A 26,901-nucleotide genomic window follows, 5' to 3' on the forward strand; every position below is an offset into this window, starting at 1 on the left:
AGGGATGTTTACGTTAATCACCCTGCAAGTTTCAACAAGTCATCACCTACAGTATATCGGCAATACTCAAGTGAACAGTGAAGTCTGAAGGAATGCTGGCATGTCTGTCAAACAAGGCTGCACAGCATGCTTTCCTTATCAACTTAACTTAGGGCAGAAAAAAGAAACTTCTGCCTCAAGTTAAAAGAGCTTTATTGGCTTTCAGATAGGAAACCATCAACATTTGGAACAAGAATAGTTAAGGATGTGCTGACACTTGTAATTTGGATGTGTAATATGCACAAAGCAGAAAATCTTTCACCAGCTGAGATGTCATGATGAGGTTTTTAAAAGATAATAAAAAAAGAGCATGATAGGCTCAACTGATCTGACCCAAACAAGCAGACTGAGATCACTCAAAGGTGGAATTGCACATAGGGAAGCAATTACACTGGACAAAACCAACCGCGCAAGTGTCCGTTTGGACTGAAACAAACCGGCCAAGTGTGACCGCACCCTGAGAAGCTGGTTCTTCTACATCCTTGTTTTATCTGCGTGAACTCTAAGTGTAGCCAAGCGTCTATATCATTCAGATCTTGTTAAAGGCAGCCACGTCCACAGACTGAACATATTCATCAAATGCAGTGATTGCTTCCTCCAGCTGATCCGTGCCCACTTTATCATCCTCCACCACACATCCTATTTGAAGCTTCTTGATTCCATAACCCACCGGGACCAGCTTGGACTGCCCCCACAACAGCCCGTCCATGCTGACACTGCGGACGCACTCCTCCATCTTGACCATGTCTGTCTCATCATCCCAGGGTTTGACTTCAAGAAGGATGGAGGATTTGGCAATGACTGTTGGTTTCTTGGATTTCTTGGCTGCATACTCTGCAAGCCGCTGCTCTTTCAATTTTGCTGCCTCAGTGCTGTCACCTTCATTGTCTGAGCCGAAGAGGTCGATGTCTTCGTCGCTGATTGTAGATGTGGGAGGAGTATCAGGCAGCATAAACTGCTTGTTGGCGACAGGGAGGTCAACTCTTTCCCTAGCGAAGGATTTGATGTGGTTGTACCAGCGCAGGAGATGACACAATGTCGGTGAGGGAGTAGAGACGACGGCTTCAAAGACGGCCACGTCAGCTTGAGATGCTACATAGCCTTCAATGTAGCTTTTGTCCACCAGGAAATCATTGAGGGCTTTGAGAGCCTTGGGTGTGCTTAAGTCTCCAAAAACGGTTTTGGAGGAGGTGGCACCTTGACGGGCTTTTACTTCAGCGGGGAACTTGTGTTTGATAGCTTCCTGCAGTGGAACCTCATGCGTGAGGTGTGTTTCAGCCGTGTGGCCGCTAGAAAAACCAAAAGCAACAACAGGATGAGCTTAGAATAGAGGCGCATACAATTAGTGGAAAAGAACACACATGCAAGACTGACACAAACGCACGCACATACACCAGAGAGTGAATTTAAGTGAACGTAAACTTGCTCAATATTAAGGATATATAAAACAAAATGGCTCAACACTCTGCTGCTGGTTCTTTTATTGTCCTCATTCATTGGCATACTTTAAAATCTATTTCTGCTACTTACGAAATGGCATCATATTATGCTATTTTATAAGATAAGTGCTGAAAAAGAGGAATTCACAGGAAAGGCTCGATGTCCATCTCAAAGGCAGAGCAGGGCATGGTCAGCTCAAAGTTGTTAATGACTTGTGGGTGGAGGACCCCGAGATGTCCAACGCTTTTCCCGTGGACAAAGATCTCTGCACAGCGCCCGGGGAAAAAAGTGGAATCTGAAACGAGAGAGTAATCACTCTGTACTTTTATTTTAATATTGGCATCGTGACCAGTGTAGCAGGAGGTATGTTCCAGATTTGCTCGATGTGATAGAGACCATTATATTGGCATGAAGTGGCACAGCCCTAGTTTGCCAAGCATTTTTTTAAACTGTATTTCATTCACCCACACAAACGATGATGTTGCATTATTTTGTCACAAAAGAGAGTGCGCCTGAGCCATATTCATAGAGCTTTGCTGATTCATCGTTTCAAGAGGCAAGAGAAGAGTCGCTATTCCAGGCTACAGGTGTATTGGTAGTTCAAAGCCGCACCAGTGAATACACTGTGACTCTTATTCAACTAGAAATAAAGACACCAATAACCTTGACGTATCTGGATAAGGTAACAGAACATATTCTCAAGAGAGCAATAATGCTGCCATGAAGTGTTATTCTATTGTTTATGATGAGCTTGACAAATGACATCTCATATTATTTGAGAAAGACTCATGCAAGCATTATTTTCCCTCATCAGTCAACCATTTCCCCACATTATTATTTTTTTACTGCTCAGTTTTCCATTAACCTGTTTTAAAACCAAAGCTTAAGACCTAAGCGCAGGGGAATCCCTTGCAGTTATTTGGTGATTAGATCTGCAGAGCTTTGGCAGGCTGGGTAGTACAGTAGATGTCTTTTGTTCAACATCACTGAGCAGCAAGCTATTAAAATAATGTCACAGCTCATTGCTCTACAGCAAATACCTCTGGGGCCATGGAACCAGAATTAGATTACATACCTTGTCACCTTCACAAAGATTTCTTTTTGTAAATCAAAACTGAAGGTACAATCCTATTTGTGCCAATGCTATCTTTCGTTAACAGTAAGACCAGCAATTGGCTCAACGTGTTTAAAAAGAGCGACCAAGCAATCAGAGATTGGTGATGGATTTCACAAGATACAGGAGTTGCTATGACAACATCCCCACGCACAAGAGACATGGCATTCTACCAAGGGCTGATAATGGGTTTACAAAGTCCATTGCTTACAGTATATACTTGCAAATAGATGACCAAATATGTTTATTGATCAAAACGATTACATTAGTGTTAGATCACATGTATGAGTGTGTTAAGATGGAAGTAAAGGCGACAGTAGAAATTGCTTTGTGACATTTCCGATGGCCAGACTGTTGTTTTAAAGCTAAGCAGACCAATTATCTATTCCTTCTCCTGCTGACAGATTTGTGCACAAGGTGACAAAGTCAAAGAGTATCTTGGCACCTTTGATGGGCAGTAAGCATGTGTGTCGTGTCAATTTTGCTGCTTGACACATATTTTCTCCACTCTGAAATGTTTTACATTCACTCTTGACCATTCTTGATAGCACCTTCAGTCCCCCGACAGTAACCTTTGTTTTTTTTCCTCGTGCACGGTGCTTTTCCTTGAATTCTGTCTACCTTTCCCTCGGCTCGATATCTGAGCCCGATTGATTTGTACATTTTTACATTCACTCCTGACCATTCTTGATAGCACCTTCAGTCCCCCGACAGTACCCTTTCTGTTTGTTTCCTCGAGCATGCCGCTTTTCCTTGAATTCTGTCAACCTTTCCCTCGGCTCGATACCTGAGCCCAATTGATTTGTTGTGCGGATATCCTGCAGTGTGCCCTTGGAGCACACTTGTCAAGGGGAGCTGCAATAAATGGCTGGGAGGGGCTGTGTGTGGAAGCAATGGACTTTCAATGAATGTATGATGTATGAAATTAATATAATATAATGAATTACAATTACAATTTCGTTGTACATGTGACAATGACAAAGATCTATTCTATTCTATTCTTATTCTAACAGGGCATAAACAATCATTTATACTTACCCACGAATAATTTAAAGTGTTCACTTAACAGAACATGCATCTTTTTTAAATGTAGGCGGAAGACAGAGGTCCTTACCGTCTGCAGCTTGGATGTGGTAGCCGTCTCCCCTGGCAGCTTTCACCGCCAGCAGTTGCATGGTACGGTCTAGCAGCCCGTGGATTACTTCGAAGCCTGGACTCTTGTTGTAGTACACAGCACAAATATGTCGGCTGTTCCTTGCCCCAACATCTGTTTTTTAGGATAGCCAAGAAGTTTAAATATACCTATATACTGTCATATAAAAATACATTTATTTGTACAGTTTCCCTATTCCCTATTCTATTATTCTTGGCTTTAAGGAAGAAAGTTTTTTTTTTTTTTTTTTTTGCCTCATCAATAGCTGTGTTCCTTCATTCAACTGCCACTTCTAATTTAATTAGTTGAGTACCTCTTGTACAATCTACAATCTCAAATTGTTCTCATAGTATACCTCTTTACATTATAAAAAGGCTTGTATGCGTTGTATGATTTTACTTCGTGGTGGTGGCTAACTCGGCTAAGTCGACCGCAGGAATTGATCAACAAAATATGTTCTGCCTCTTATAATTATTCAACTTAAAACCATATTTGAAATGGCCGGAAAAATGCATTGTGAGCAATATGTGGTTTTGGCAACAAACATCAGACTTCCATGGAGCACATGAGAATAAAATGACTTCCAAGGTTCACTGCCGACTTATTGGAGCAAGGAAAAACCTGTACGCACCCCTGTGAGCAGGACACACACTACTAAAAGGTAATGTTACTATTTGTTTTTAATTATTAGTCAAGAATTATAATAAATCCCACCATTACTGCTTTGAATGCATTTTATGGTGTTTGTAGACTACACTGTTTTGCAAATGTTCTCAGTCACATGGGCTGTTGGTTAACATGACTGTTAATGATTTCACACTTTGAGACGCCTACCTTTGGTGTCATCCTTCAGCACAACGTCAGATATCTCAAACAGCTTGAGGGGCAGAGGCATCTTCTTGTTGGCTGCAATCGTTTTCAACAGGCCTGGCAGCAGGCTGGTACGCGCCACCTGGTGGAATAGCAGTATATTGTTATTAAAAAAGGGCTGCAAGTTTTTCAAAGGTGAGCGAGAGCCCTCTTGTGGATAATTCAACTGTTCATCACCTGGAATTCTGCAGTTTTGGGATTAGAGATGTGAACTGCCCTGGTCTCTGTGATCTTCTTACCTAGCTTCTCCGCAATATCTTCTTTGGAGCACTACAGGAGAATTTGAGGGAATATGTCACTCTTTTTTTTTTTTTTTTTTTTAAAGTGAGGGGAAAGATGCTTGTGAATTGTTTCGTGTTTTACCAAAGCAAAGTTGAGGGCTTCTGTGAAACCAGCAGCTGCAAGGTCGTGTCTTAACAGCTCTGTCAGTTTATTCAGTGGAAACTATTATCATACAGAGAAGAAGACAAATATTTGATAGTATTACTATTACACTTGTTAGAGTAAACATACGGTGAACATGCTCACCTGGTTGGCTATTGTGTAAGTCCGTGGTGTTGTGCGGGTGATGTTGTTGAAGCCAAAAGCCATAGCTGCATCCTCCATGATATCACAGGCATGGATGACATCTGAGCGAGTGGGTGGGATCTCAACTTCTATTTCATCAGCGATACCAGTTGCCTGAGAGCGTAGGCACATCCGCGTTAGCAGCTGGGCGATCTTCTCCGTTGACTCACTTTTAAGAAAAAGCAAAATAATTAAAAAGTCGCCCATCAGATTCTGAAAGGCAGGCTCCGGCTTTTTTTAAGCAAACATATTGGAACGTTGAATTGGTAAACGGATCACATAAACAAAACAAAAAAAACATATATATATATATTTTTTTTTTTTGTGAACATGATTGAATATCTTACTTGATGCCAACTTTATTATTGACGAATTTGGAGGAGAGCTTCTCCTTCCTATAAGCCAGTTCCTAAAACATAGCAGAGCAGAGAATTTAGAGGGGAGCTGCATGTAATGCGTCCATGGAGGATAACTGTAATGAGTTTAGTACTGGATATATGCTGGTCGTGCCATCAGCGTTCACCACTTCAACCTCTTCAACACTGAAAGAGCACAAGAGAGATTAGAAATTAAAGACATTTCACGATGCAGCTGCAGTGACATCATTAAAGAGAGCGTAGAGGTTAATGAATGACTGAATAATTAGAATTGACCTTTTCAGCTCCATTCATCACTAAATAACACGTTTAAATTTCCCAAGATGATGCACTTGTAACTTACGTAAAAGGCTGTGAGCAATACTCGCTGAACATGGTCACCATCATGTCCAACACAATCTTTGCCTGCAAAAGAGGCACATTGTAATTGTTGTGACAATGCTGCATGAACATCAACATTTATTTGAGGACTCTGTCATACCTTGGTTAGGTCCGTGGCTGTGCACTCCACAAAGACATTCTTTGTCTTTAAGGTAATTTTAGAATGATCCCCTGCAAAACCAAAGGCAAATTAGAAATTCAAGCTAAACGAATAAATGCATTTCATTGTTGTCCAATTAAAACTCTTCCACATTGCTACGCCAGTCAACAAAAAAAAAAGTGTTTTACAGCATCTTATTTTATGAAAATAGTCCAATGTTATTGGCAGCAAATATATATATATAATGAGCAGGTATTCTGGAGTGTAGCAAGGGAAATCAATATTCCCACAAATCACACCCACACAATTATGATAAATGTATATACTTTGAAATTAGCACAATCCATACTTCAATGTTGAATTTCACCACATGCTTTGGGCTTTTGAGCACATTGCATCTTTGCTCATCTCAAACACAAAAGGAATAGGGAAGGTGTGTTAAGTAAAACTGTGCGTTACAAGGTATCATGTAGATGCTGAACAGGACATACGAGATAAACCAGGGAATCTAGTTATGTAATAAGTCGAATTCCTGGCAACTCAGGTAGAGATGCATGTTTTTTGTGGGACATTTGCAATCAGATTCCGATTGCACTGGCATACTTTTCATGCTTGAAATGTGTAGAAAATTAAAGTAGTTGCAAATGTTAAATACTCACCATTGATGATGGGAGGCATCGACAAGACAATACCATTGCTGTCATAAATGATGGGGTACACGGGCATGTCTTCAATTATATGAAGGTAATGTCTCAAGTGGCTGTCGGTCTAAGACAAACAGAGGACGAAAAGTAGTTCAACAAAGCAAGAGGGGGGAAGAATACAACATGCTTAAGCAGCTAATTAACCTTGTAAAGGCTCATGAGTTGAGTGGCAGTGTATTCTTTGGTCTGATTGAGGGGCTTGAAGCTGATGTCTCCAGGTGGTTTAGCTGTGTATGTGAACGGACCTGAGATGGTGTTCAGGTCATGAGTCCCAATCGCCACAAGGCTCCTCTTTCTACACAAGGAATGTTAGAAAGTTTCATTTGTGGCATGGTATACTAAAATATGACATTAATTAATTTGTAAAGACATTCAAAGCATCAGTCTAATTCTGTAATGCATACTTTATTATTGTTTTAATAGTGGTGGGGTTGCCATGAAAAACATTTTCAATTCTGATTCATTCCAAATAATAGTAGGTAATGGAGGATATAATCGCTTGTGATGAAACGAAAATAAAATTTGACACTAAAGCACCGCTATACACTGATTTAATGTAGTAGTGAGCAGGTTCAAACACTTACTGTAAGAATTTTGATACCCGGTTATAAATTACAATAGTTGGTTAAACACAGAATCAACACATTCTTAACATAAGTAAGTATTCCTTGAATAAACAATTTGAAAAATAACAATTGAAAAAATATAAGTCACGTCAGACTAGACTAGCTTTTCTGCCCAATTGGAAAATAGGCAGGGAAATTGCTGCACACCTCACCTGCAGATGTTCTGGTGGAGTTTCTCCTGCAACTCAATGAAACTATCATAGCGCTCCTGCGTGAATGTGATGTTCCTCAAAACTGCTGCCACAGCATAGGGACGCACTGCTGCTGTCTGCACATGACAATAACATGCAACTTAGGACCCATGCAAAGCTATTTGAATCATTGTATAAAAATTATGGAGTATCGCAACCCACCTCCTTGGTGATAATGAGCTTCTGAGGCTTCCCACTGATAGGGCTGACACGTTTGTACCGAGGAGCCTCCATCCTGGACAAAAAAAATATATCATTGGTGCACACTGAAAAACAACTTTTGACTAGTATACAAGAAAATAAAACAATGTTCATCCACATGACAATTCTGCTGGACAAAGTCTTACTTGTTCTTGAAGACCTGCAGCCCACGAACCAAACCTTCCAAACATAGAAGGTCATAGCGGTTTGCTGGTACATCGATCTTGTAAAGGATAACATCAGATGCTCCTGCTGCCTTGACATCACCCTGCTCACGGCTAATTATCTCCTTTTCTGAGGTCTGCATTACAATCAGAAACACACTTTAGATACATGTCAGAGTTCAATTCAAAGAACTCTACACACCTTTGCCAATGTGAAACCTGAACACTTTAAAGCTGCACTTTTGGTTAAGATGATTGCTACAAACAAACATGATTTTGGATGATTTCAGGAAACTGTTGCTTGAGTATCGAAGCCATCAAATTTATCGATACACCTATAGTTATAATTTGATTTTTTTGGCTGTGGAAGAACTAACTATACAAAAAAAAATTTAAAAAAATCACACAGTAGCAAACTAAGTAGGTGCAAATCAACTACTTACGATTTCATCTAGCTCCAGTCCAAATTCAAAACACAATTCGTCGAACTCCTCATCAGCTAAAAGAAGAGAAGGCCAGGCATCAATGTTAAAACGGTGGTAATCCGTACATTTTCTTTAGGGTGAATATCAACATGAAAAACAAATGTTCACAATGTACGTCATTGCGATTTTCAGCTATTTTATTTTGAAAATAAATCTTTACATAACATCGCGTCCAACATTCTTTTTACTTTTCAAACAGCATGTTCAACGTGTCAAGTTTGACATGCAACGCAAGATGCCCGAGGATGACGCAATGACGTTGACATCCTCAAAAAACAACACAACAAAGTAGTGAAACAACGTGGCTGTGGGCCATCAATAAAGACCCATTGGTTTTGAAGATTTGCAAAATATTCATAGATTTTGATGATTTGTAAAATATTCATAGATTGTAAATTTGCTAATTCTGGACTAGTACAAAATCACTTAACGAAGGCTGCTACCGGCTGCACTTCAGAATATACGTGCTAATGTTTTAGGTATCGAAAAATCTGTCAAATAAATGTTGTTGTTTTTAGTTTAATTAGGACACGAGTGTTACTTACTGTAGGTTCTTCCCAACGCTTTAAAAAGAAGATCCCTTTTGACACCGACAGTCGGCATGGTTTCTGGTTAGCTTAGCACCGGTTGTAGGACCCAACCAGACGGCTTTTAGCTGCCTGTAGAGGTGCCTGACTGCACACGCAGTTTTTTTTTTCTTTTTAAATCAACCAGTATTTCCAGTTCGACAAGAGGTAAACGTGCAAACCACACAAACAAACGGCTGTTTGTTAAAATTGATGGTTGTCAAGTGGATCATTTCAAGGAATTTAACACTGCATTAAATCTAACAATAGTTAGATGCTTCGAAGTACGGGGTGTACAATGGACAAAAAGGGCAAAGTGTCTGTTTAATCTCAATAGAAGCCTACGTACCTGCGTGCACCTACTGAGGTGGTACACTTAAGCCTGCATATCATTGCAAAGATCAAAATCTGTACATGACAGACAAGTTATATTACTTTAAAATGGAATGCAGGCTAAAATAAAGCCTGTTGGTTTATGTGACCGTAGGTAACCCATAGATTCCTCCAGTCCTCCTTCCCTCTCATCCAGCCCGTCGAGCCCTGCCCTCAGTCAGGACGCGCCACTTCTCCAAGTCCAATCATAGTACGTCAAAAGTCGCTCTCCCTCCCCTCGTTTTTTACCCGTTCAGCAACACGACGTGAAATAATTGCATGTATGTGCCTGTATGACGGGAAGAGCCAGATTGCGTTAACTGCAACCAGCACTCAAAGGTGAGTTTTCCTTTTCCAGTGTTGCTTATCTATGCGCAGATGTGCGTTCAGCTGCAGGCAGACCCATCACCAGACTGCAGTCTTTATGGGGGGGCGCACAAGAAATGCATGGGGGGGCGATTGTTATTACCCTATAAACAACTGCATGCACGAGTAATGCGGGGTTTGAATGCACCAATGCAAACACACGCGCTTCTAATCTGCTTTGCGACATGGTGGGGTGTTACGCATTAGATTCCATTCATTCAATCAAAAAAAAAAAGCCATTGTTTCTTTATATTTCCAGTGTCTGAGTGATAACTCAACACTAACATGTCTTAACCCCAAAATAGAAATAATGATTTCCTGCTACTTATTCACTGATTCAGGTAAATAAGCTGTCATTACACCAGTTGGTGTGTTGGCTAAACACCACTTGAGACCAACTCAGAATGATTCCTAATAAAATACACAGGACAAGTGTTGGACTTCCTTGCTCTTCTCTAGGTTTCCTCATTCAATTCACTTCTGTCCTCATACAACATCGGTACAGTAGTGGTATTGCGATGGATGTGTTTCTGCTTCTGTCTTTCATTATGAACTATTTGCACACAACATAGATGAAGGGATACTTTCACTTAACATTATTAAACAATGCATGGTCAAGATAGCGACATTTTAGCACCAATTCCGCTTTGTGCTCTTTTTATCACAATGGATTAACGATCACTGTGCAGTAAAATCTTTGGTTGAAGTCCTTCACCACGACAGACACATTAGGACAGATAGCGAAGCTGCCTGTTTGCAGGTGCTGCATCAATTGCTCTGCATGTCAATCTCCGGTATCCATTCAGTCCTTACTTGTGAATAAAATCCCAAGAATTTTGAACTCATGATAGTATCTTACCCCAGACCTGGAGAGAGCACTCCACCCTTTGCCGACTGATGACCACAATCTCAGATTAAAGGTGCTGATTCTCACCCCACTCATGGCTTCACACTCGGCTGTGAATCAGTCAAGTCACAGTTGAAGTTTGCAGCTCGATGATGCCAAAGAACCACATCATCTGCAAAAAGCAGAGATGTAATACTGAAAGTCATCAAATTAGAACGCCTCAGCGGTGGCCTTGGCTGAGTCTAGAAATTATGTCTGTAAAGATTATGAAAAAAAAATCTGTGACCCTCTAGGGCAGCCTTGGTGGACTACAAACCTCAATGAAAATGAATCCAAGAATCCAATGCGAGCCAAATTGGCATTGGTCATACAGGGACCGAATAGCCCGTATTACCTTCGAAACCTTCAGCCACTTGATATTATCTGCAGCTTCTTTGTTACATTGCTGCATTTTAGGATGGATTTTCAGTTCCACTGACAACAAAGTAATTAATCTTCACTCAGCATGACAGTTTGACATACAGCATGAAATCCACTCACATCATTCCATTGTAGATAATCTAAGAATTAAAGCTACTCTGTAACATGTGTCCACTAATACACGTTCTCTCTCTTGCCAACCGGTGGGATTCTTGCGTTCAAATTGTCTTTTCGTTACTATAGCCACCATTTTCACATTTCTGCAAGACTTGCTGAATGGGTAATGGGACAATGATGCACAAAACACAAGAGTCACAATAGGAATCAGTATTCCTTCCCTCACAAACACACATGCTTGCACACAGCCCTCTTTTTTGAGACTATGTCACAATATTTCTCATTAATCCATTAAGAGTACGTATAAAGCAGGCCATTGAATGAACACATCTTGAACACAGAGGATTTTTCACGAAAGGCAAGAGATTAGGGTCAAACTTTCGTGTGTAATCTTGTGGTGCAATTTCGTGCTCTGACCTTTAGTCAAGCAGCTTGTCTGTCTTAAACAAGCTGCATATTTAGCATTTCTACTCTGGTTGATAAAGTGGCTGTAATGCACTTCGCTTGTGCTACTGGCTCCTTCATAGCTTTGTAATTGCTACAATAAGAACATAGTTTATCACAACTTCTCTGTCATTTACTTTGTATACAAATCGCTTCAAGCCCTGTTCAAATGCCAATTTTTTTTATACAGGATAAAAAAAATCCAGTAAATAATTTCAAAACTGTTTATGCCATTTATGTTATTTTAAACCTGCACAACTCAATTGAATATATTTTTTACAATCTTTTTGAGAGGAGGTAAGCATAAACAACTGAAATTATTTGGTTTGTGCACACACTCTTATAACTCATATGTGGCTATGTTTTGAAATAAACATAAAATCCAGTGACCACTCACATTCAAACTCAGATTAATTGGGAGTCAGCAGTACCTGCCACCATTTAGTATATTTTTGGAAGTTTTATAATTGAAGCCAGTTTTGTGCTTGCACCAACTACTATTTTGAACTGTTCATAATTCCACCTTGTCTTTGGCCTCAGTTTCTGCTAAATATAAACAGCCTCAAGGAAAGATGTTTCCACCACCATGGTTAAACTGTAGGTATGGTGTTCACACATCTGTGTTCAGAACAGTGAACACAGCCAAAGGCCAAACCCATCATATTTGCGGCCAGGGTATTTGTTGTAGAAAATAAATTGAAAATAAACACAGTTTTCATAACAAATGAATTTTACAGCAACTGTTTCAACCTTCTCGCACTCTCTCTTATATTTGTCAACTTGATCCAGCAGTCCACACGCCTGAGGTTATCAATTATACTTTAGGTAACTTGATCTCTTTCATGTCTTTTTTTTAGCTGTAGCTTTGTTTTGTCACTACTTTCATGTCTTTATTACAGCGTATTCTTTTGAAGCAATGATGCGCTTTATTCCTCATGAGGATGTGGGGTGGAAGCAACTGTGAAATATCAAGTAGATTATTTTCTCTTGTTTTGGGTGGTTGGCTGTTTATGTGATTTGCATTAATTTTCATGTATTTTCTAGGATTGGTCTGCATCTACTCTTGAGCGTCTACACAACCAGATCAAGATGAAACAAAAAGAAGATCTGAATCCTTATCTACTCTTTGTCTTCCACCTCACGGTGTCGATTTACTCCTTCTTCATGTTCATTCCCTACTACGTTTTTACGTTGGTCTCAACACCTAAAGAGGTCCAATATGGATCTGAGGAGGAACGTTCAAATAGAGTTAAAGCTCATTCGGTGCTGGGACGACATGAAGGACCTTACCGAGCAGTGAAAGCTACCAAGGGACTGGTGAAATCGGTTTACCCGGGACTCGACACCCTGCCCAAGATGTTTGAATTTGCAGCCATGAGATTCCCCCACGGAGATTGTCTCGGTACAAGAGAGGTGATCAGTGAGGAAAATGAGGAGCAGAGCAACGGCAAGCAATTCAAGAAGGTAAAGATGGCTGTCGTTGTATAGTACAGTTTCAAAGTGATGCAGTAAAAAAAAAAAATTAAGCAGTTGCTTATTTGAAATTATGAACATGTAACGTGAAAGACTGTTTACTAAGTTAGGAAATGTTGATTTTTTATTATTTTATTCTATAAATGCACACTGACTCGAAACCTTTTGGCTCAGTGACTCGGATGACCACTTAACATTTTGAGTAAAAATTACCTGCTTCAAGAATACAACTTATAGAAATAGTAAGCAGCCTGCGCTTGGTCTCCATGTGGTTAAGCACTTGTAATATATGTAATATATATAAAGGCGCACATAATGTACAAACAATAAAAACAAAATAGAAACTAATATAAATGTTTAAAATACAAATACAGTGCATCTTTGCAGAATTAAAATCACTCCAGACACATCCATTAATGTTAAAAAAAATAAGGAAAAAAGTAATTTAATTGTTCCAAGCACATCATAGTTGCCTTAGTTGCATTGCAACTGACTGCTGTCATCTGTTCAAAACGTGTCTTTTAAATATGTATTGCTTTAAGTTAACACAGGTTTTAGTTGGGTCATTACTGTCCTTAATGTGCACTACCCCTAATCAACCTCTAGAGGCCACTGTTGGCTCAACAACGTGTTATATGTCAGTATTTAGATTTCACAAGGATAAAGTGGTTCAGAAAATGGATGAATGAAAGGATAAGTGAAGCCTGAAAAATTAAGCAAAGCTAAATTGTCGTTGCGAGTTTTGTGGTGTCTGATAAAGTTAAATAGATGTCTTGCTCCTGTAGGTTGTTCTTGGGAAGTACCACTGGCTGTCCTATAAGGAGACCCTCGCTGCAGCAACCCAGTTTGGCTGTGGCCTGGCAGCACTGGGGCAGAAACCGAAACACAACATTGCCATATTCTGTGAGACACGAGCTGAATGGATGCTTGCCGCCTTGGCCTGCTTCATGCAGAATTTCACACGTAAGTTGTGTGACTTGTACCATCCAAAAGGGCACCAGTCACTTTGGATAACTGGTTATGCGACTTTTGAAGCGTACTGCTTTTGTCTGTGAACATAAAAACAGGAAAACTGTTGCCCCTTATTAAATTTTAAATCAGGTCAGTATTTATGGTGCATTCTATTTCAAGCTCTAAATTTATAGTCGGCTCTCAAAATGGAGTTATAAATACTTAGAATTGTAAACCTACCCTTGTAATAAAAATGCATTTTGATAGTAAAGAATATGACAGACTTGCATAAATGCAGTTCTGTACTTTGATATTGGGTTCTCACCCTGTGATTTCTAAAGGATTTTCCCTCTTAGCATGTTCCACGTATGAAATACATTTTAACTCTTGTAGAATTTAAGTAGGAAAAATAATGATTTTTTTTCTTCTGGGAAAAAAATCATTGATTTATGAATGCATTTTATGAAAATATGCATCTAATGTAATATGCTAAATCAGTTCATAATGAGGATTCACCCGCCTGACTTTGGTGCAGGGGCTGGTTCTGTTCCCATGTGTTTCATAGCACTTGCAAACTTAAAATAGTATTTATTTGTTATAAAGATTCCCCTTTAAACTCTCAAGGGAAAATGTTAACATGTGCATGTGTGGGGGGGGGTGCTTGTGTGTTCATATTGTGATTTTCTGCGTGCAAAAAAATGGTAAGACAGAATAAGGTCAATTTGTCCCTTCTGTTCCAACTTCCGTTATATAAGTAAGCAGTGTTCCCCAGTTGGTCACTATAAATCTTTCTTTTTTTTGTGATGGAAAGTTGGAAACCTGCTGTTTCATTTCATACACTGATGTCACTTGCACTTGCAAAATGGTCAGATGGAGAACATACCATTGTGTGACGATACCATCGGTTCTATATTCAACATGCAGATTAACGTTTGATGAAATGTGTGAATTGGTGAATGTTTTAACCTAATCTCCAGAAGAACATTTGAAGCACCCTCCATACTCTTTTGTGTTGGAAATAGTTTTTATTTATTGGAAGTATTCCCATCTGCGCATTAGACTCATTAATTGTTTTTAATTCTCTTTGAAGGAGCCTTCATTTTTTTCTGTGCTCTTTAGTTTATGCTCCATTAAACTGTCACACTGAAAATATGCCGCAAGCACAAGCCAGAAAGCATCTTTAGAGAAGTTCTTTCTCACTTACACACACAAACTACCCCAGTGGAAAGTGAACATGTCGAAAGGAGTTAAAGGTTGGAGAGGGGGCGAGGGAGGAAGAACCGGCAGGGAGGAAAGAGAGGCAAACAAGTGAAGGCTAATGGCGTCATGGTCAGTGTGAGTGAGTCTACGTGAGCATCTGATGTTGACAGAGCCATCAAGGAGTCAGCCAAAGGCCCCCAGTGAACTCGCACTGTGTGACTGTGTGTTTGTGTGCGTGTGTGCTCTCGTCACGATGGAGTGAATTTTTGTGATGGAAAAGAAATGTGCTTGGACTGTGTTATCTGTGTAAAGCAAGATAATTAGATTAAGTAGCATTATTTTTCTGGTAATGTTGCATTAAGTATAGCATGCACTGTTTTATTCAAGTCTAAAAGGTTGATGAAATGCCAACTTTTAAGTTGCAGCGAATTGAAGATAACCTTATGGTGAAAACAACTTCCATTGCCTTAAAGAAAGTCACACATGCAGCTTTGAATCTCGATCTCACGGCTGGAGGTGTCATGGCCTCATACACAATGTCACACAGCAGGAAGTATAACTGCTGCTCCATGACGCAAGACTGCAATGTCACCTTGCCCCGTCGTCTCCGTGTCAGCTTCGGGGCAGGCTGTCGTCTTGCGATAATCTGTTGTCCCTATATGCTTATATACAAAATAGCTGGCCGATATGAGTTACTCAAGCTTTGTGTTCTAATGTGTTGCATATATTTACATGTATATTTTTATACTGCATAATATATTGAAGAAATATCAATATCTCAATATTATTCCCTGCAATATGCATATTATTGAAGACGCAAGTTTCTTATGGAATTGTATGCTTCTGTCTGAATTTTACCAGTCAGATGCAAACTTAAATGTACACCATCCAATAGTTGAACACTTGACCAGTCAGATGCAAACTTAAACGTACAACATCCAATAGTTGAACACTTCAGTAATTACAATTCATGAGCTGAGAATATATTGAGATATTTATTTTTCCTCATGAAAAAAATAATGTTTTCATTAGATGATAATAAAGTAATTTCATTAGGAGATTGTTAAATATTGCAATTATATTGATATCGCTATATTCGAAAACATATTGGATATCACAATTTTTTTCAATGTTGTGCAGCCCAAAGAGAGAGTTGTGTGCATGAAGTTATCAGTAACTTTTGAAATTCGACATAAGGAAGCTGTTAAGTTACACTACAACACAATATGACAGTATTTGATTCTAAACCATTCAATCTGCTTATTATTGAAATCTCTAAAAAGGCGGAGCAAGACCAATGCTGCAGGAGGTTGACTACAAATGTTCTTATATGCCATGTCTTTTTTTATTTTATTTTTTTTCTGCAGTGGCTACTTTCTATTCAACACTGGGAGGTCCAGCCATTGCTCACGGACTGAATGAGACAGAAATCACGCACATCATCACCAGCAGAGAGCTCCTGGAGACCAGACTCAAGGTTAGAAAACATCACCAACGTCCCTCTGGCAATTAGTGTGATACAGGACACAAGCAGAATCCCTCTACAAAAGATCATTGTTACTTTACCGCTCTAACAAAATGACTTCCCCATTTATTTGCATATTTACATGAACATCCCATGCATAACTCGCCGAACTCGTTTCACACTACAATATAACCATGTCCATGTGTAACAGGCTATTCTAATTAAAGTTCCAAAGCTGCGGTGTATCATAGTAGTGGACAACACTCCGACCCCATCGGCAGGCTATCGCAGTGGCATTAGCATCCACAACATGGCCGATGTGCTGAAGCTGGGCGACAAAGCAAAAACTGGTAAGTAGTAAAGTTGACCATTTTGCCTGTGGTGCAGTAATTTCAACAGCAGCCCAAAAACGGATACATGGGAATTGGCAGAATTGCAATAAAGTGTCAGTAAGTGACTTAAGAGCATGTGTGCAGTGCGAGCTGATGACAACAGTCACGTTTCCTCCACTAAATGATAATCCCACACAAAGCGTAACCCTAATGATCTGGGACGTGTCATTCTCATAACCCAAATCGTCATGGTAAGTGTCAGTTCCCCATTAATGTCTTAAGTTAAATCACTGGCATCTTTCCTGAGCTTCTATCTCCACGTATTTGTTGAAAGTATTTGCAGTCTTACGTATAATTATTGGACCTTTTGTTAATTTTGCTTTTCTCAGTGTTTGCTATCAAAGCACGAATACAGATTGCATGTATTTCTTCACTGAAACTTTACTGATACTTTCAAAGCATACAACATGGTTGGTCATGTGAATTAGGAAGTGTAGACATCTGTGTGAGATTAAGAGCGATATAGATGGCTAAGGGGAAAAAAAAAAGATTCTCTCTGCCTTCTTTTTTCGTAGGCATTCCAATGGATTTGCACTCTTATTCGTATGTAGTATATAGAATAGGGGGGGTTGGGATCAGAAAATGTGGATGGAGCACAGGATGGGAGGGCAGCTTTGTTTACACAGTCTGGAAGTGGTCACTTCACATGACATCAATTTTAGAGCACTAACGCCTACATGTCATGTGAGGAAAAAGAGAGGACCTTGCGGTCTTTTATCAAGCTTTTTTTATGGCCAGCTGTGCTTATGTATTATTTTGGTTTGTATATCAAACTGCCATCTAATTAGAGGCATTCAATCGGAGGAATTTTGGGCTTTTCCATATCCCAGAGTGACACATCTTCTAGCACATCTGAGTCATCCATGCCTTTGGGGAAAGTGCACGTCGTCATTATTTTTTTATTGATTGTGTAATTGATCCGGCATGTTTGACAATAGTAAAATGGAGAATGTTATTTCCAGAGTCGTCCAATCCAGTTCCGGAAAGTAGAAACTCTGCCACAGTTTGGTTTTAGCCACTGGTGATTCTAATTTCCTATTTCAACTGACTAGAAGGATCTGACCAAGATGTTGATTTTTTCAAACTGTTCGCACAATGTTACAGTGAAAATACATCTCAAGACGAGATTTATTGGAGACTGACTTGGTATTAACCATATCCAAAGAATGAAGAATCTCTTCATGATGTTCTTCATGCATGGAGTGTAAAGTCTAACTACTTATTACTTTCTGTGACTCAACTTTTTCAACATTCCTTTGAATATATAGTGTTGTTTGTTTTCATTTCAGGAAATTGTGGGCAAAATCAGCCTACAGCTTCTGACATTGCAGTCATCATGTACACAAGTGGATCCACAGGTATTCCCAAAGGTGCCATGATCTCCCATAGCAACATTATGGCTGCCACCACTGGATTGGCTGAACGGATACCTAACCTGGGGTGCGCAGTTTATATCGACTCTTATGTTTGGGTTCAGTACTTTCTTATACCTAACCTGAAGTGCACAGTTTTTATCGACTCTTATGTTTGGATTCAATACCGTCTTAGTGCCATTGGCCATGAGTATCATTTAAGATAATTGTTCCAATTATTCCACAGGCCTATATAACTATATATAAACTATATATCAAATAACTATAACATAACAAGTTTATTGAACCATCCGTGTCACTCCAAATCATTAAATCCATCAAAATTTCCATCCTCTGTGTCAAGTCGCACCCCTGGCCAAACTATGGGGAAAAAAACTGCGACTTATAGTCCGGAAAATACGGTAATTGAATAATTTGAGCTAAATATTGTTCTGGTTACAGCGAGAAAGACACTTACATTGGCTACCTTCCCCTGGCTCACGTACTGGAGCTGAGTGCCGAGCTCGTGTGTATTACTCACGGTTGTAGGATTGGCTATTCTTCACCTCAGACTCTGTCTGACCAGGTAGGGTCACTTGTCACAACACTTTGTCACTTGTGAAACTGCAAATGTCTCCTCTAACTTTAATCTTATATACTCACAGTCAACTAAGATCAAGAAAGGCACCAAAGGGGATATCACCATCCTGAAGCCCACTATAATGGCAGCTGTCCCTGTAAGTGTGCAGCTTCTTGTTGGGTGTCATGTAAAGAAGAAATATTGCCACATTCTCAATCTGTGTGTAGTGTAGTAGAGCTTTTGCCAGCTGGGGTAGGCTCCAGCTCTTGCATAACCCCAAACAGTAATAACCGTTAAGGAAAAGGATTTGAGGATGGATGGGGAATATCAATAGCGTTTCCACACACAGGCAAGTTCCAGGCGACATGCTTTTCCCCACTGTATTCTTTCTGCCTCAGCACACTCATATACACAACAAAACCTCCCAAACCCTCCCCCCATCTCCCAGTGGTCGCAGAGCAAAGGGCAGAGGCCCTCAGTCTCTGGAACCATTCACAGCTGTGAAGAGAACGTGAGAAAGCCCCGTGTGGTCATCCCCACGAAATGCACACTCGCTCACATGCATCATCACAGAGACTCATAGAAAATTGTTTGCCGTGATATGACAGCGGGCTTGTGCACACTTCCTCTCCCACTACCATTGCTTTGCACGCAAACATGACATCCTAACCCTGGGATGGGCAACTTAATGGGGGCTCAGTTCTTCAGCACATAGGGCCACACCTTTTCTAATGTGATGAATGACAAAAATGCAATTTTAAATATGGATAAAATAGTCGTTTTTGAAGAAAACATCCAGCCTTCAACAACATAGGGCTTGAACATTAAAAAAAACATCCTTTTTTTTTTCCCCACTGCAAATCCATTAAATTTATAACTTAGGAAGGTTAGGTCAAAATGCTGAACATCAAACCAACGTTTATTGCAAAGACTCATTTTGTGCATCAACTCACTCGTGTTTTTATTCAACTCAGGTGATGTGTCATTCCAAATCTGCAAAAAAATCAGTCCTTTGCACATTCTAGTATTATTGTGCACTATAAGAGCCAGTGCTACTAAGTTGTGACTGCCATCTAGGGTTGGGTGCTGATTTTACAACTTAAAATTATACCCCCCCCCACACACACACACACACACAATATAAACCCATGTATAATTGAGACCCATTGAAAAGCACTGGAATATTTTTGATGACAGAAATTCTTCAAATTACCCTGAAAAACCTTCAATATACAAAAAAAAGAGCAAATAAAAGAATTTACAACTGTCAAACCGTGAGTATGCAACAGTCCACTGTAGTTCAGATAATTGGTTTGTAAACTCCCATCCAAAGTTTTTGTCCCTAATAATGTTTTTTTTTTTTAACCACTATTTGCCCATCCCTGTAATAGCCAGCTGTATTTTTTTTTTGTAATGTTCTTTTCTGTCTTGTTCTCACACTAACTCATGATCATAAGCACTCATCACATCTCTACTGTCCTTGTCTAAACTCCATCCCTACACCACTTGATGACAGGAGATCATGGATCGCATTTATAAAAATGTGATGGCCAAGGTTGAGGAGATGAACTTTGTCCAGCAAACACTCTTCACTCTTGCCTACTACTACAAATTGGATCAGCTCAGCAAAGGTTACAACACACCTCTGTGTGACACGTACGTATGAGTTTCTTCTGACGCACGTCTTACTAATAATGCTTCTTAACAAATTTTGGGGATATATTTTTTTGATCAAATACTATGAGAGCCATGTCAATAATTCAGCCTCCACAAATATAGTAAGGCTCACATTGACCACTGTGGTTGTTCGCAGTGATTTTAGAATTGCGCTGCCTTATAAGAAGCATCACAATCCATTTCAGTGTCAAAGCTACATACTAAGAAACATTTTTAAATCAATGTTAACAGTTTTCTCGATGTGCCTATCCAGATTGGTCTTCAGAAAAGTTCGTGCACTTCTCGGAGGACGTGTACGAGTGTTATTTTCAGGTGGAGCCCCTCTGTCCGCTGCCACCCAACGCTTCATGAATGTGTGTTTCTGCTGCTCTGTGGGTCAGGGATACGGTCTGACAGAGACTTGTGGAGCTGGGACCGTTAGCGAGGGTAAGTAAATTAATCTCAAGTCAACCATTCATCCAAAATGAAATAAATAACAATTGACGGTAAATATTTCTCGGTTTAGAGGACACGATTACAAAATACATGACTAATGAAACATTTGAAATTTTTCCAGATGACACTGCAGTGACACATATTACTTAAGTCTATCAATTAGTTTTGACTCACAACTTTTTGGAATGTCTTTCTTACCAATTTAGTTTGGAAATTAACCACAGCCTGCAGCCCACTGGTTTGGACATTCCTCTGGGCTGGGGCTGCCATAAGGTCAGGGGGTCATCACATTGTGGTATTGAAACTTGTTGCTCGTGCGAGTGCACTTCCTTTTCGTGTCTACATGTGTGTATCTTATCTTTTTCAGTTTGGGATTACAGCTCTGGGCGAGTGGGAGGGCCACTTGTGTGCTGTGAGATCAAACTCAAAGACTGGGTAGAGGGTGAGTGAGGCTATTTGGGTCAGAAAATGCCAACCCCGGCCCCGCCAAAATGCACGTACACAGTGTCGCTGTCCTTTATTTCAATCTCACACGCAAATAGTGGTCAAAAGTTACCAAACTGTCTCCATAGCAATAAAGCGGAAGCTCCCAAAGTCAAATACTCTGTGGGTCAAACAACCACAACAAAAATTCCTTTAGAGTTGCACAAAAACTTTACTACATTTGAACAGACTGATCAAAAAGACTTTCATCTAATTTTGTGCCATTAGGCCATCCTTGATTACTTTTATTTTTTTTGTACAGGATCTTTGCTAGAGCCATGTCGCACCCTACCTAAAGTGTGGGCCTCAAGGAAAAATTGAATTCTTACCTCGTAAATAAAATTCCTGAAGCATATTTTTTTAATTACTGTGGAAATTGAACACATTTTATACAAGGTATCATCTCGCTAAATTTTGATACCGGGACATTGAACACATTTTATACCAAGGTATCATCTTGCTAAATATTGATATAAAAATTTTAATAAAGCCAAGTCTATGGCTCACTTGCTTTAGGAGCAGGATTTTGCATTTGTTGTCAGTATTTATGTATTCATTCGCAAAGACAGTCATAAATTTCTACATTGTGATCTCAGGGGGCTACCTACATAATGACAAGCCATACCCACGAGGAGAGATTATAATTGGTGGACCCAACGTAACAATGGGATACTTTAAGAATCGGGGGGAACAAAGTGACTTCTTTGTGGATGAGAATGGCCAGCGATGGTTCTGCACTGGAGACATTGGAGAGTTTCATGAAGACGGATGCCTCAAGATCATTGGTGAGCTAAAGGGAGGGTAAATAGAGGGAAAATAGTGTACAGTACACACAATGCTCTTTTGCTTATTTATATCACAAAAAATATATCAAACAATCACCACTTGGCTCTTTTTTGTCCATTTGTTCCTCTGCAGTAATAAATAAGTGCATCTAGACCACAGGTTCGAAAATTTGATAAGGATTAATAAAGTAATAATGGGTGTTTTGCACGTGTTGCTAAATGAAAATATACATGCCAATGTCCTTGTATATTGAATGTTCCAAAACCTTTTTACCTGTCATTCCAGATCGTAAAAAAGATCTTGTGAAGCTGCAGGCAGGAGAATATGTGTCCCTGGGAAAAGTGGAAGCCATATTGAAGAATTGCTTTCTGGTTGACAACATCTGTGCCTATGCCAAAAGGTAAGCTGCAATGCGATGAATGAATTAAGGAATGTCTTTGACTTGTTCCCCTGCTGCAGTGATCAGACATACGCGATAGCCTTCATGGTCCCAAATCAGAAGCAGCTGCAAGCTCTGGCTGACCAATATGGCATCAACGGTTCATGGGAAGAGCTTTGTAACAACAAGGTGATGGAAGAGCTGGTGCTTAAGATCATCACAGAGGCCGCTCTAGCAGGTAGGAAGACTCAAAACACAGAAAAGTTCATTTTTCTCCCGAGGTGAGTGCTGATATATCATTGTCTTCATTCAGCCCAACTCGAGCGCTTTGAGATTCCTCGCAAGATCTACCTGAGCCCAGACATGTGGACTCCTGAGATGGGACTAGTTACTGATGCATTCAAGCTCAAGCGGAAGGAGCTGGAAAAACATTACTCGAACGAGATTGCAAGGATGTACAATGGGAAGTGACACTCCATGCACGAAGCAGAAATCTGCAAAATTTCCTAATTAGGTGGGTTGTTTATAACTTTAGACTTTTATCCACCTCCTACTTGAATTTATAGCTGAACTAAAGCAGCATGATTGACTACTGTAGACATAGTTTCCAGGAAGTGCAAACGATTTGTATGCTTCTGCCTTATCCTCGATTGTCCACGTGTATGACCTTTGTGTCTAGTGTTTTATTGTTTCAGATGGGAGTTATGAAACAGACTGCTGTGTGTGTGCTAAGATGTTGTCTGTTGAACTCGCTTGAGTTTCTCAGCAAGATGTTTTATGTTGCATTTGATTGCACACATTTTTGTCGCAGAATTGGTTGTTCATTTTTAATTTGTTTTAATCTCAAGGTTATAATTTTGTCCATCCTGCAGGTCAGGAGACGATTAGGTCTTTTGTCCTCTTGGCCTGAAAATTTATTTCATATGTTAAAAATGGATTGTGGTATTTTTGTCAAGCATGATTAGCATGTCGATTCCAAAAGCACAGAATAATTGCACATTTGAATGGAGTATTTTTAAGATGTTTTTCTAGCACGATGTTATGGATGTTTTATGAAGTGCACTGGTTTGCACCTAATGGCATTGATTATATTAATGGCGGAAACAGATGGAGTGTTTAGTCTGCTCAACGATACGAAGTGTACTTTCCAATGTTCTGAACTCACACTCCAGACTTCATTTATTTATGTATTTCCCAGTATTCTGTAAGCAGCGTCATTTTGATCAATGGTGCAAACATGAGCATGTCTAATTCCTAGCCAAGAAAGGCATTTGGTGGCAGAAAATTCTTTAAACACCAGGAATGAACACTTAGCGAACATGATTTTCCAGTGAAATAACTCCAGTGCATCTAAGATATGAGGACAGTCTGAGAATTAAACTTAATCAGTACATGTAAGGACCACGATAAACTTTTATAACCTTTGGTAGGGTTTTCTTTTTTGTAGGTCTTCTCCAAATAATATGTATTCGGTGTGCCATTGTAAATGGCGACGTCGCTTGCAAGAATGACCTGTATTTATTTTACAATTTCTTTTTTTCTTTGTAAAAATTGAAAAGAAATAAAAAGGAATCTGACTGTGGGCTTCAAGTGTAATTTGAGAACCTAGTTGGTATATCACTGGAATCTTTCAGGTGGTGGAAAGAATGAAGAAATTGAAAGTTTTGTTCCAAACTTGAATGGTAAATTTGTTGAAAGACTGCTTTTTACGCTGCAAAAAACATGAAAATAATTTTAAACTGCTTAAAACAATGAGAAAAAAAAAAGTATTGATTGGCAATGCTATGTTAATCATAGCTGTTCTCTCATATCCCTGGTATGAACGGACTGATTGGATTTTCAGATGTCTGATGAAAATGCTATTTTAAATATAAATAACCAAATTCTCTGTTTAGGAAGTGTGTCCTATTTGGCCCCCAGTAGCAATGATTAAAAAATTATGTTGCTCCAGCATTTAAGTTCCCATCCCTGCTCTAATACATTTCACTGTCATGCAGCCTGATCTGATCATGATTTTGAAAATAGAAGTTGTCGATGGTGAATGGCCATTCTAGGGACTTGGGAAGTTTTTCTGTGTTTTGTTAAGCTTTCCACAGGCACAGACACAAGCTTTGTTAAACAGTCAGCCCCTTCCACGTGACTCACGGTTGGGGGTGGTGACTGTATAAATAATTTAATCCGTGGAGAACATCTGCCAAACTCCAGGAAGAGCTCCAAGAAGTTACACGCTGGTCATTAAAAGCTCATGAGATTTGACCTCTGGTGAGTTAACATTTACTGTGTTTAAAGATCATTAATATTAATTTATATGAACATTATTTTGAATCTGTATTGACTGCTGTTTTATTTCATGCAATACTTAATGAGCAAATAAAACTGAAAGCTGTATTTAAAATGAAAACGAACAGTATAATATGAAATAGGTATTTTGTGCGCGAGACAGGTCAATAGATAAAATGATGCGTCATCCACCAGATGGTGCTCTTTCTCTTTATGTACTTTATACTACCAATAGTATTGTAAAAATTGCGTGCAGGAGTGTGTGACAAACACACTATGAAAAATAAAGTTATCAATGCATTGAATAAATTGACAGTATAATCAATTCCAAAACTCTTTGAATGACAGTCTTCCTGAATATTTATGACTGGATTTAATTTTCTCTTTAGTTTACCAACTTAGGCTTCTGAGACAAGATGGAGCACCTGGAGAACTCCACCCAGTCTTCCACACACAGCCCTCTTCGCGCACAGGCGGGGCAAAGCAGCGGGACTGCCTACTTGTACATTTTAATTGTCATCTCTTTCTACGGAGTCTTCCTCTGTGGAATCATGCTGGGCTACTTCCACTCCAAAAGGAAGGAGAAGAGGAGGACCAACATCTTCACACGCCTCGTGCACGAGGAGGAGAAGCGGGAGTGGGGCACACTCCCCAAGAAACACAGCCTCTGCTTCCCGGGGGAGGCCGTCACGGGAGTGCGCTCGTTGAACCTGGCTTTGCCGTTCTCTGGTAACCACGGCAACCCCTTCGGACATCTTCGCCATGAGGGCGCGCTGCCCTCTCCGCTCGCGTGCGCGCTCTGCACGGAGCAAAGCAGTGTCAGCTCTCTGTGCTCCTCTGCGGACACGCGCGTGGCCATCGAGGAGGAGGAGTCGGACAGCGGCAGCGGGGAGAGTCCGGATGAGACCCCCATGGTGACAGTGAAGAACAGACGGGAGGATTCCAGCTGAAAACAAAGGAAATGAAGGATCGCACGAAACCTTGTCATAGGGGTTTGCAAAGACAAGAACCAAAGATAATCACACACTTAAGGACAGATCACTGTATTCAAAGAAATACTCTGGTAAAAGTGGGCCTTCTGATTCAACCCAAGTACTTAAGTAAAAGTAATAAAAATGCAGTTTTTATTTGCGGTGGGTGGATGGATGGATGACGGACGGACGGGTGGATGGGTGGATGGATGGGTGGGTGATGTGTGGGGGGGATGCGTGAGGGGATGGATGGGTGGATGGATGGGTGGGGGATGCGTGGATGGATGGATGGATGGATGGATGGATGGATGGATGGATGGATGGATGGATGGATGGATGGATGGATGGATGGATGGATGGATGGATGGATGGATGGATGGATGGATGGATGGATGGAATTGTTCAACTATAAAATATTTATAGACTTATAGAAGAAAATGCCAATTACTGTCTGTACTCGGTCAACGTCAGCTGGAATAGGCTCCAGCTCACCTGTGACAAGAGACTTGGAAAATGAATGGATGATAAGTAATCCTCTCTTGGGATACATTTTGGTCGGCTACATCTATTTGTATTGTGTAGCGTTACCTACACGCATCAGCTCTGAAATTATTCTTGTGACAGTAAAATAAATGAAACCATTTTATGTTGACTATTATCACTGATAAGTGCTTCACCACAACGAGAGAAGGGATCTTTGGAGGGGAACTGTTATTACTTTTTTTTTTCATTCCAATATATATGCAGACTGGTGATTTAATTGTGTAACCAATGTGCAAAATGTTCACTTATCCTAATAATACTGTTGTGGGGTAGTGCACAAGAAAAACAAGCCATTCTGCCGTGCTTACTGTACAGCCATTTCACTTGTGCTGTATCGATTGTATTCATTGTCTGTGCTGTTTAGTACGTGTTTAATGAAAGAGTCATCGG

The 26,901-nt window shown here is 39.9% G+C and overlaps 3 protein-coding genes across 6 annotated transcripts; 2 read left to right on the forward strand and 1 right to left on the reverse strand.

Moving 5' to 3' along the window:
* Window positions 1–175: 175 nt before the first annotated feature.
* On the reverse strand, window positions 176–9,148 carry farsb (phenylalanyl-tRNA synthetase subunit beta). 2 transcript variants are annotated; one of them, XM_088380448.1, is made up of 18 exons: window positions 8,958–9,148; window positions 8,371–8,426; window positions 7,910–8,064; window positions 7,725–7,797; window positions 7,524–7,639; window positions 6,890–7,040; window positions 6,701–6,809; window positions 6,042–6,112; window positions 5,904–5,965; window positions 5,674–5,725; window positions 5,531–5,592; window positions 5,145–5,352; window positions 4,980–5,060; window positions 4,794–4,886; window positions 4,581–4,698; window positions 3,708–3,860; window positions 1,627–1,774; window positions 176–1,328 (listed from the first exon to the last, which is right to left on the reverse strand). In XM_088380448.1, exons 1-18 carry the CDS (start codon window positions 9,013–9,015, stop codon window positions 569–571), a joined length of 2,526 nt encoding a protein of 841 aa, XP_088236574.1. In that variant the 5' UTR covers window positions 9,016–9,148; the 3' UTR covers window positions 176–568. The 2 variants fall into 2 exon arrangements, 1 of the variants encoding a protein (XP_088236574.1); XR_015859376.1 differs by having other exon boundaries at window positions 1,204–1,328; window positions 1,570–1,774; window positions 8,958–9,087.
* A 374-nt stretch (window positions 9,149–9,522) lies between these two features.
* Window positions 9,523–24,299, forward strand: acsl3a (acyl-CoA synthetase long chain family member 3a). Of its 3 annotated transcripts, none has more exons than XM_088380449.1 (15): window positions 9,523–9,689; window positions 12,589–13,008; window positions 13,803–13,980; window positions 16,536–16,645; window positions 16,845–16,983; window positions 18,315–18,465; window positions 18,840–18,963; window positions 19,043–19,114; window positions 20,474–20,613; window positions 20,888–21,060; window positions 21,437–21,511; window positions 22,149–22,337; window positions 22,624–22,738; window positions 22,798–22,955; window positions 23,031–24,299. In XM_088380449.1, exons 2-15 carry the CDS (start codon window positions 12,634–12,636, stop codon window positions 23,186–23,188), a joined length of 2,157 nt encoding a protein of 718 aa, XP_088236575.1. In that variant the 5' UTR covers window positions 9,523–9,689; window positions 12,589–12,633; the 3' UTR covers window positions 23,189–24,299. The 3 variants fall into 3 exon arrangements, with proteins under 3 accessions (XP_088236575.1, XP_088236577.1, XP_088236576.1); XM_088380451.1 differs by lacking the exon at window positions 9,523–9,689 and adding an exon at window positions 12,449–12,516; XM_088380450.1 differs by lacking the exon at window positions 9,523–9,689 and having other exon boundaries at window positions 12,523–13,008.
* A 486-nt stretch (window positions 24,300–24,785) lies between these two features.
* kcne4 (potassium voltage-gated channel, Isk-related family, member 4) lies at window positions 24,786–26,154 on the forward strand. Its single transcript, XM_088381283.1, has 2 exons — window positions 24,786–24,979; window positions 25,387–26,154. Exon 2 carries the CDS (start codon window positions 25,414–25,416, stop codon window positions 25,945–25,947), a length of 534 nt encoding a protein of 177 aa, XP_088237409.1. The 5' UTR covers window positions 24,786–24,979; window positions 25,387–25,413; the 3' UTR covers window positions 25,948–26,154.
* Window positions 26,155–26,901: the final 747 nt, after the last annotated feature.

Source organism: Syngnathus floridae, chromosome 7 (assembly GCF_059516105.1).
Source record: "Syngnathus floridae isolate MCC-2025c chromosome 7, RoL_Sflo_1.0, whole genome shotgun sequence".
In the NCBI taxonomy this organism is placed as follows: Eukaryota; Metazoa; Chordata; class Actinopteri; order Syngnathiformes; family Syngnathidae; genus Syngnathus; species Syngnathus floridae.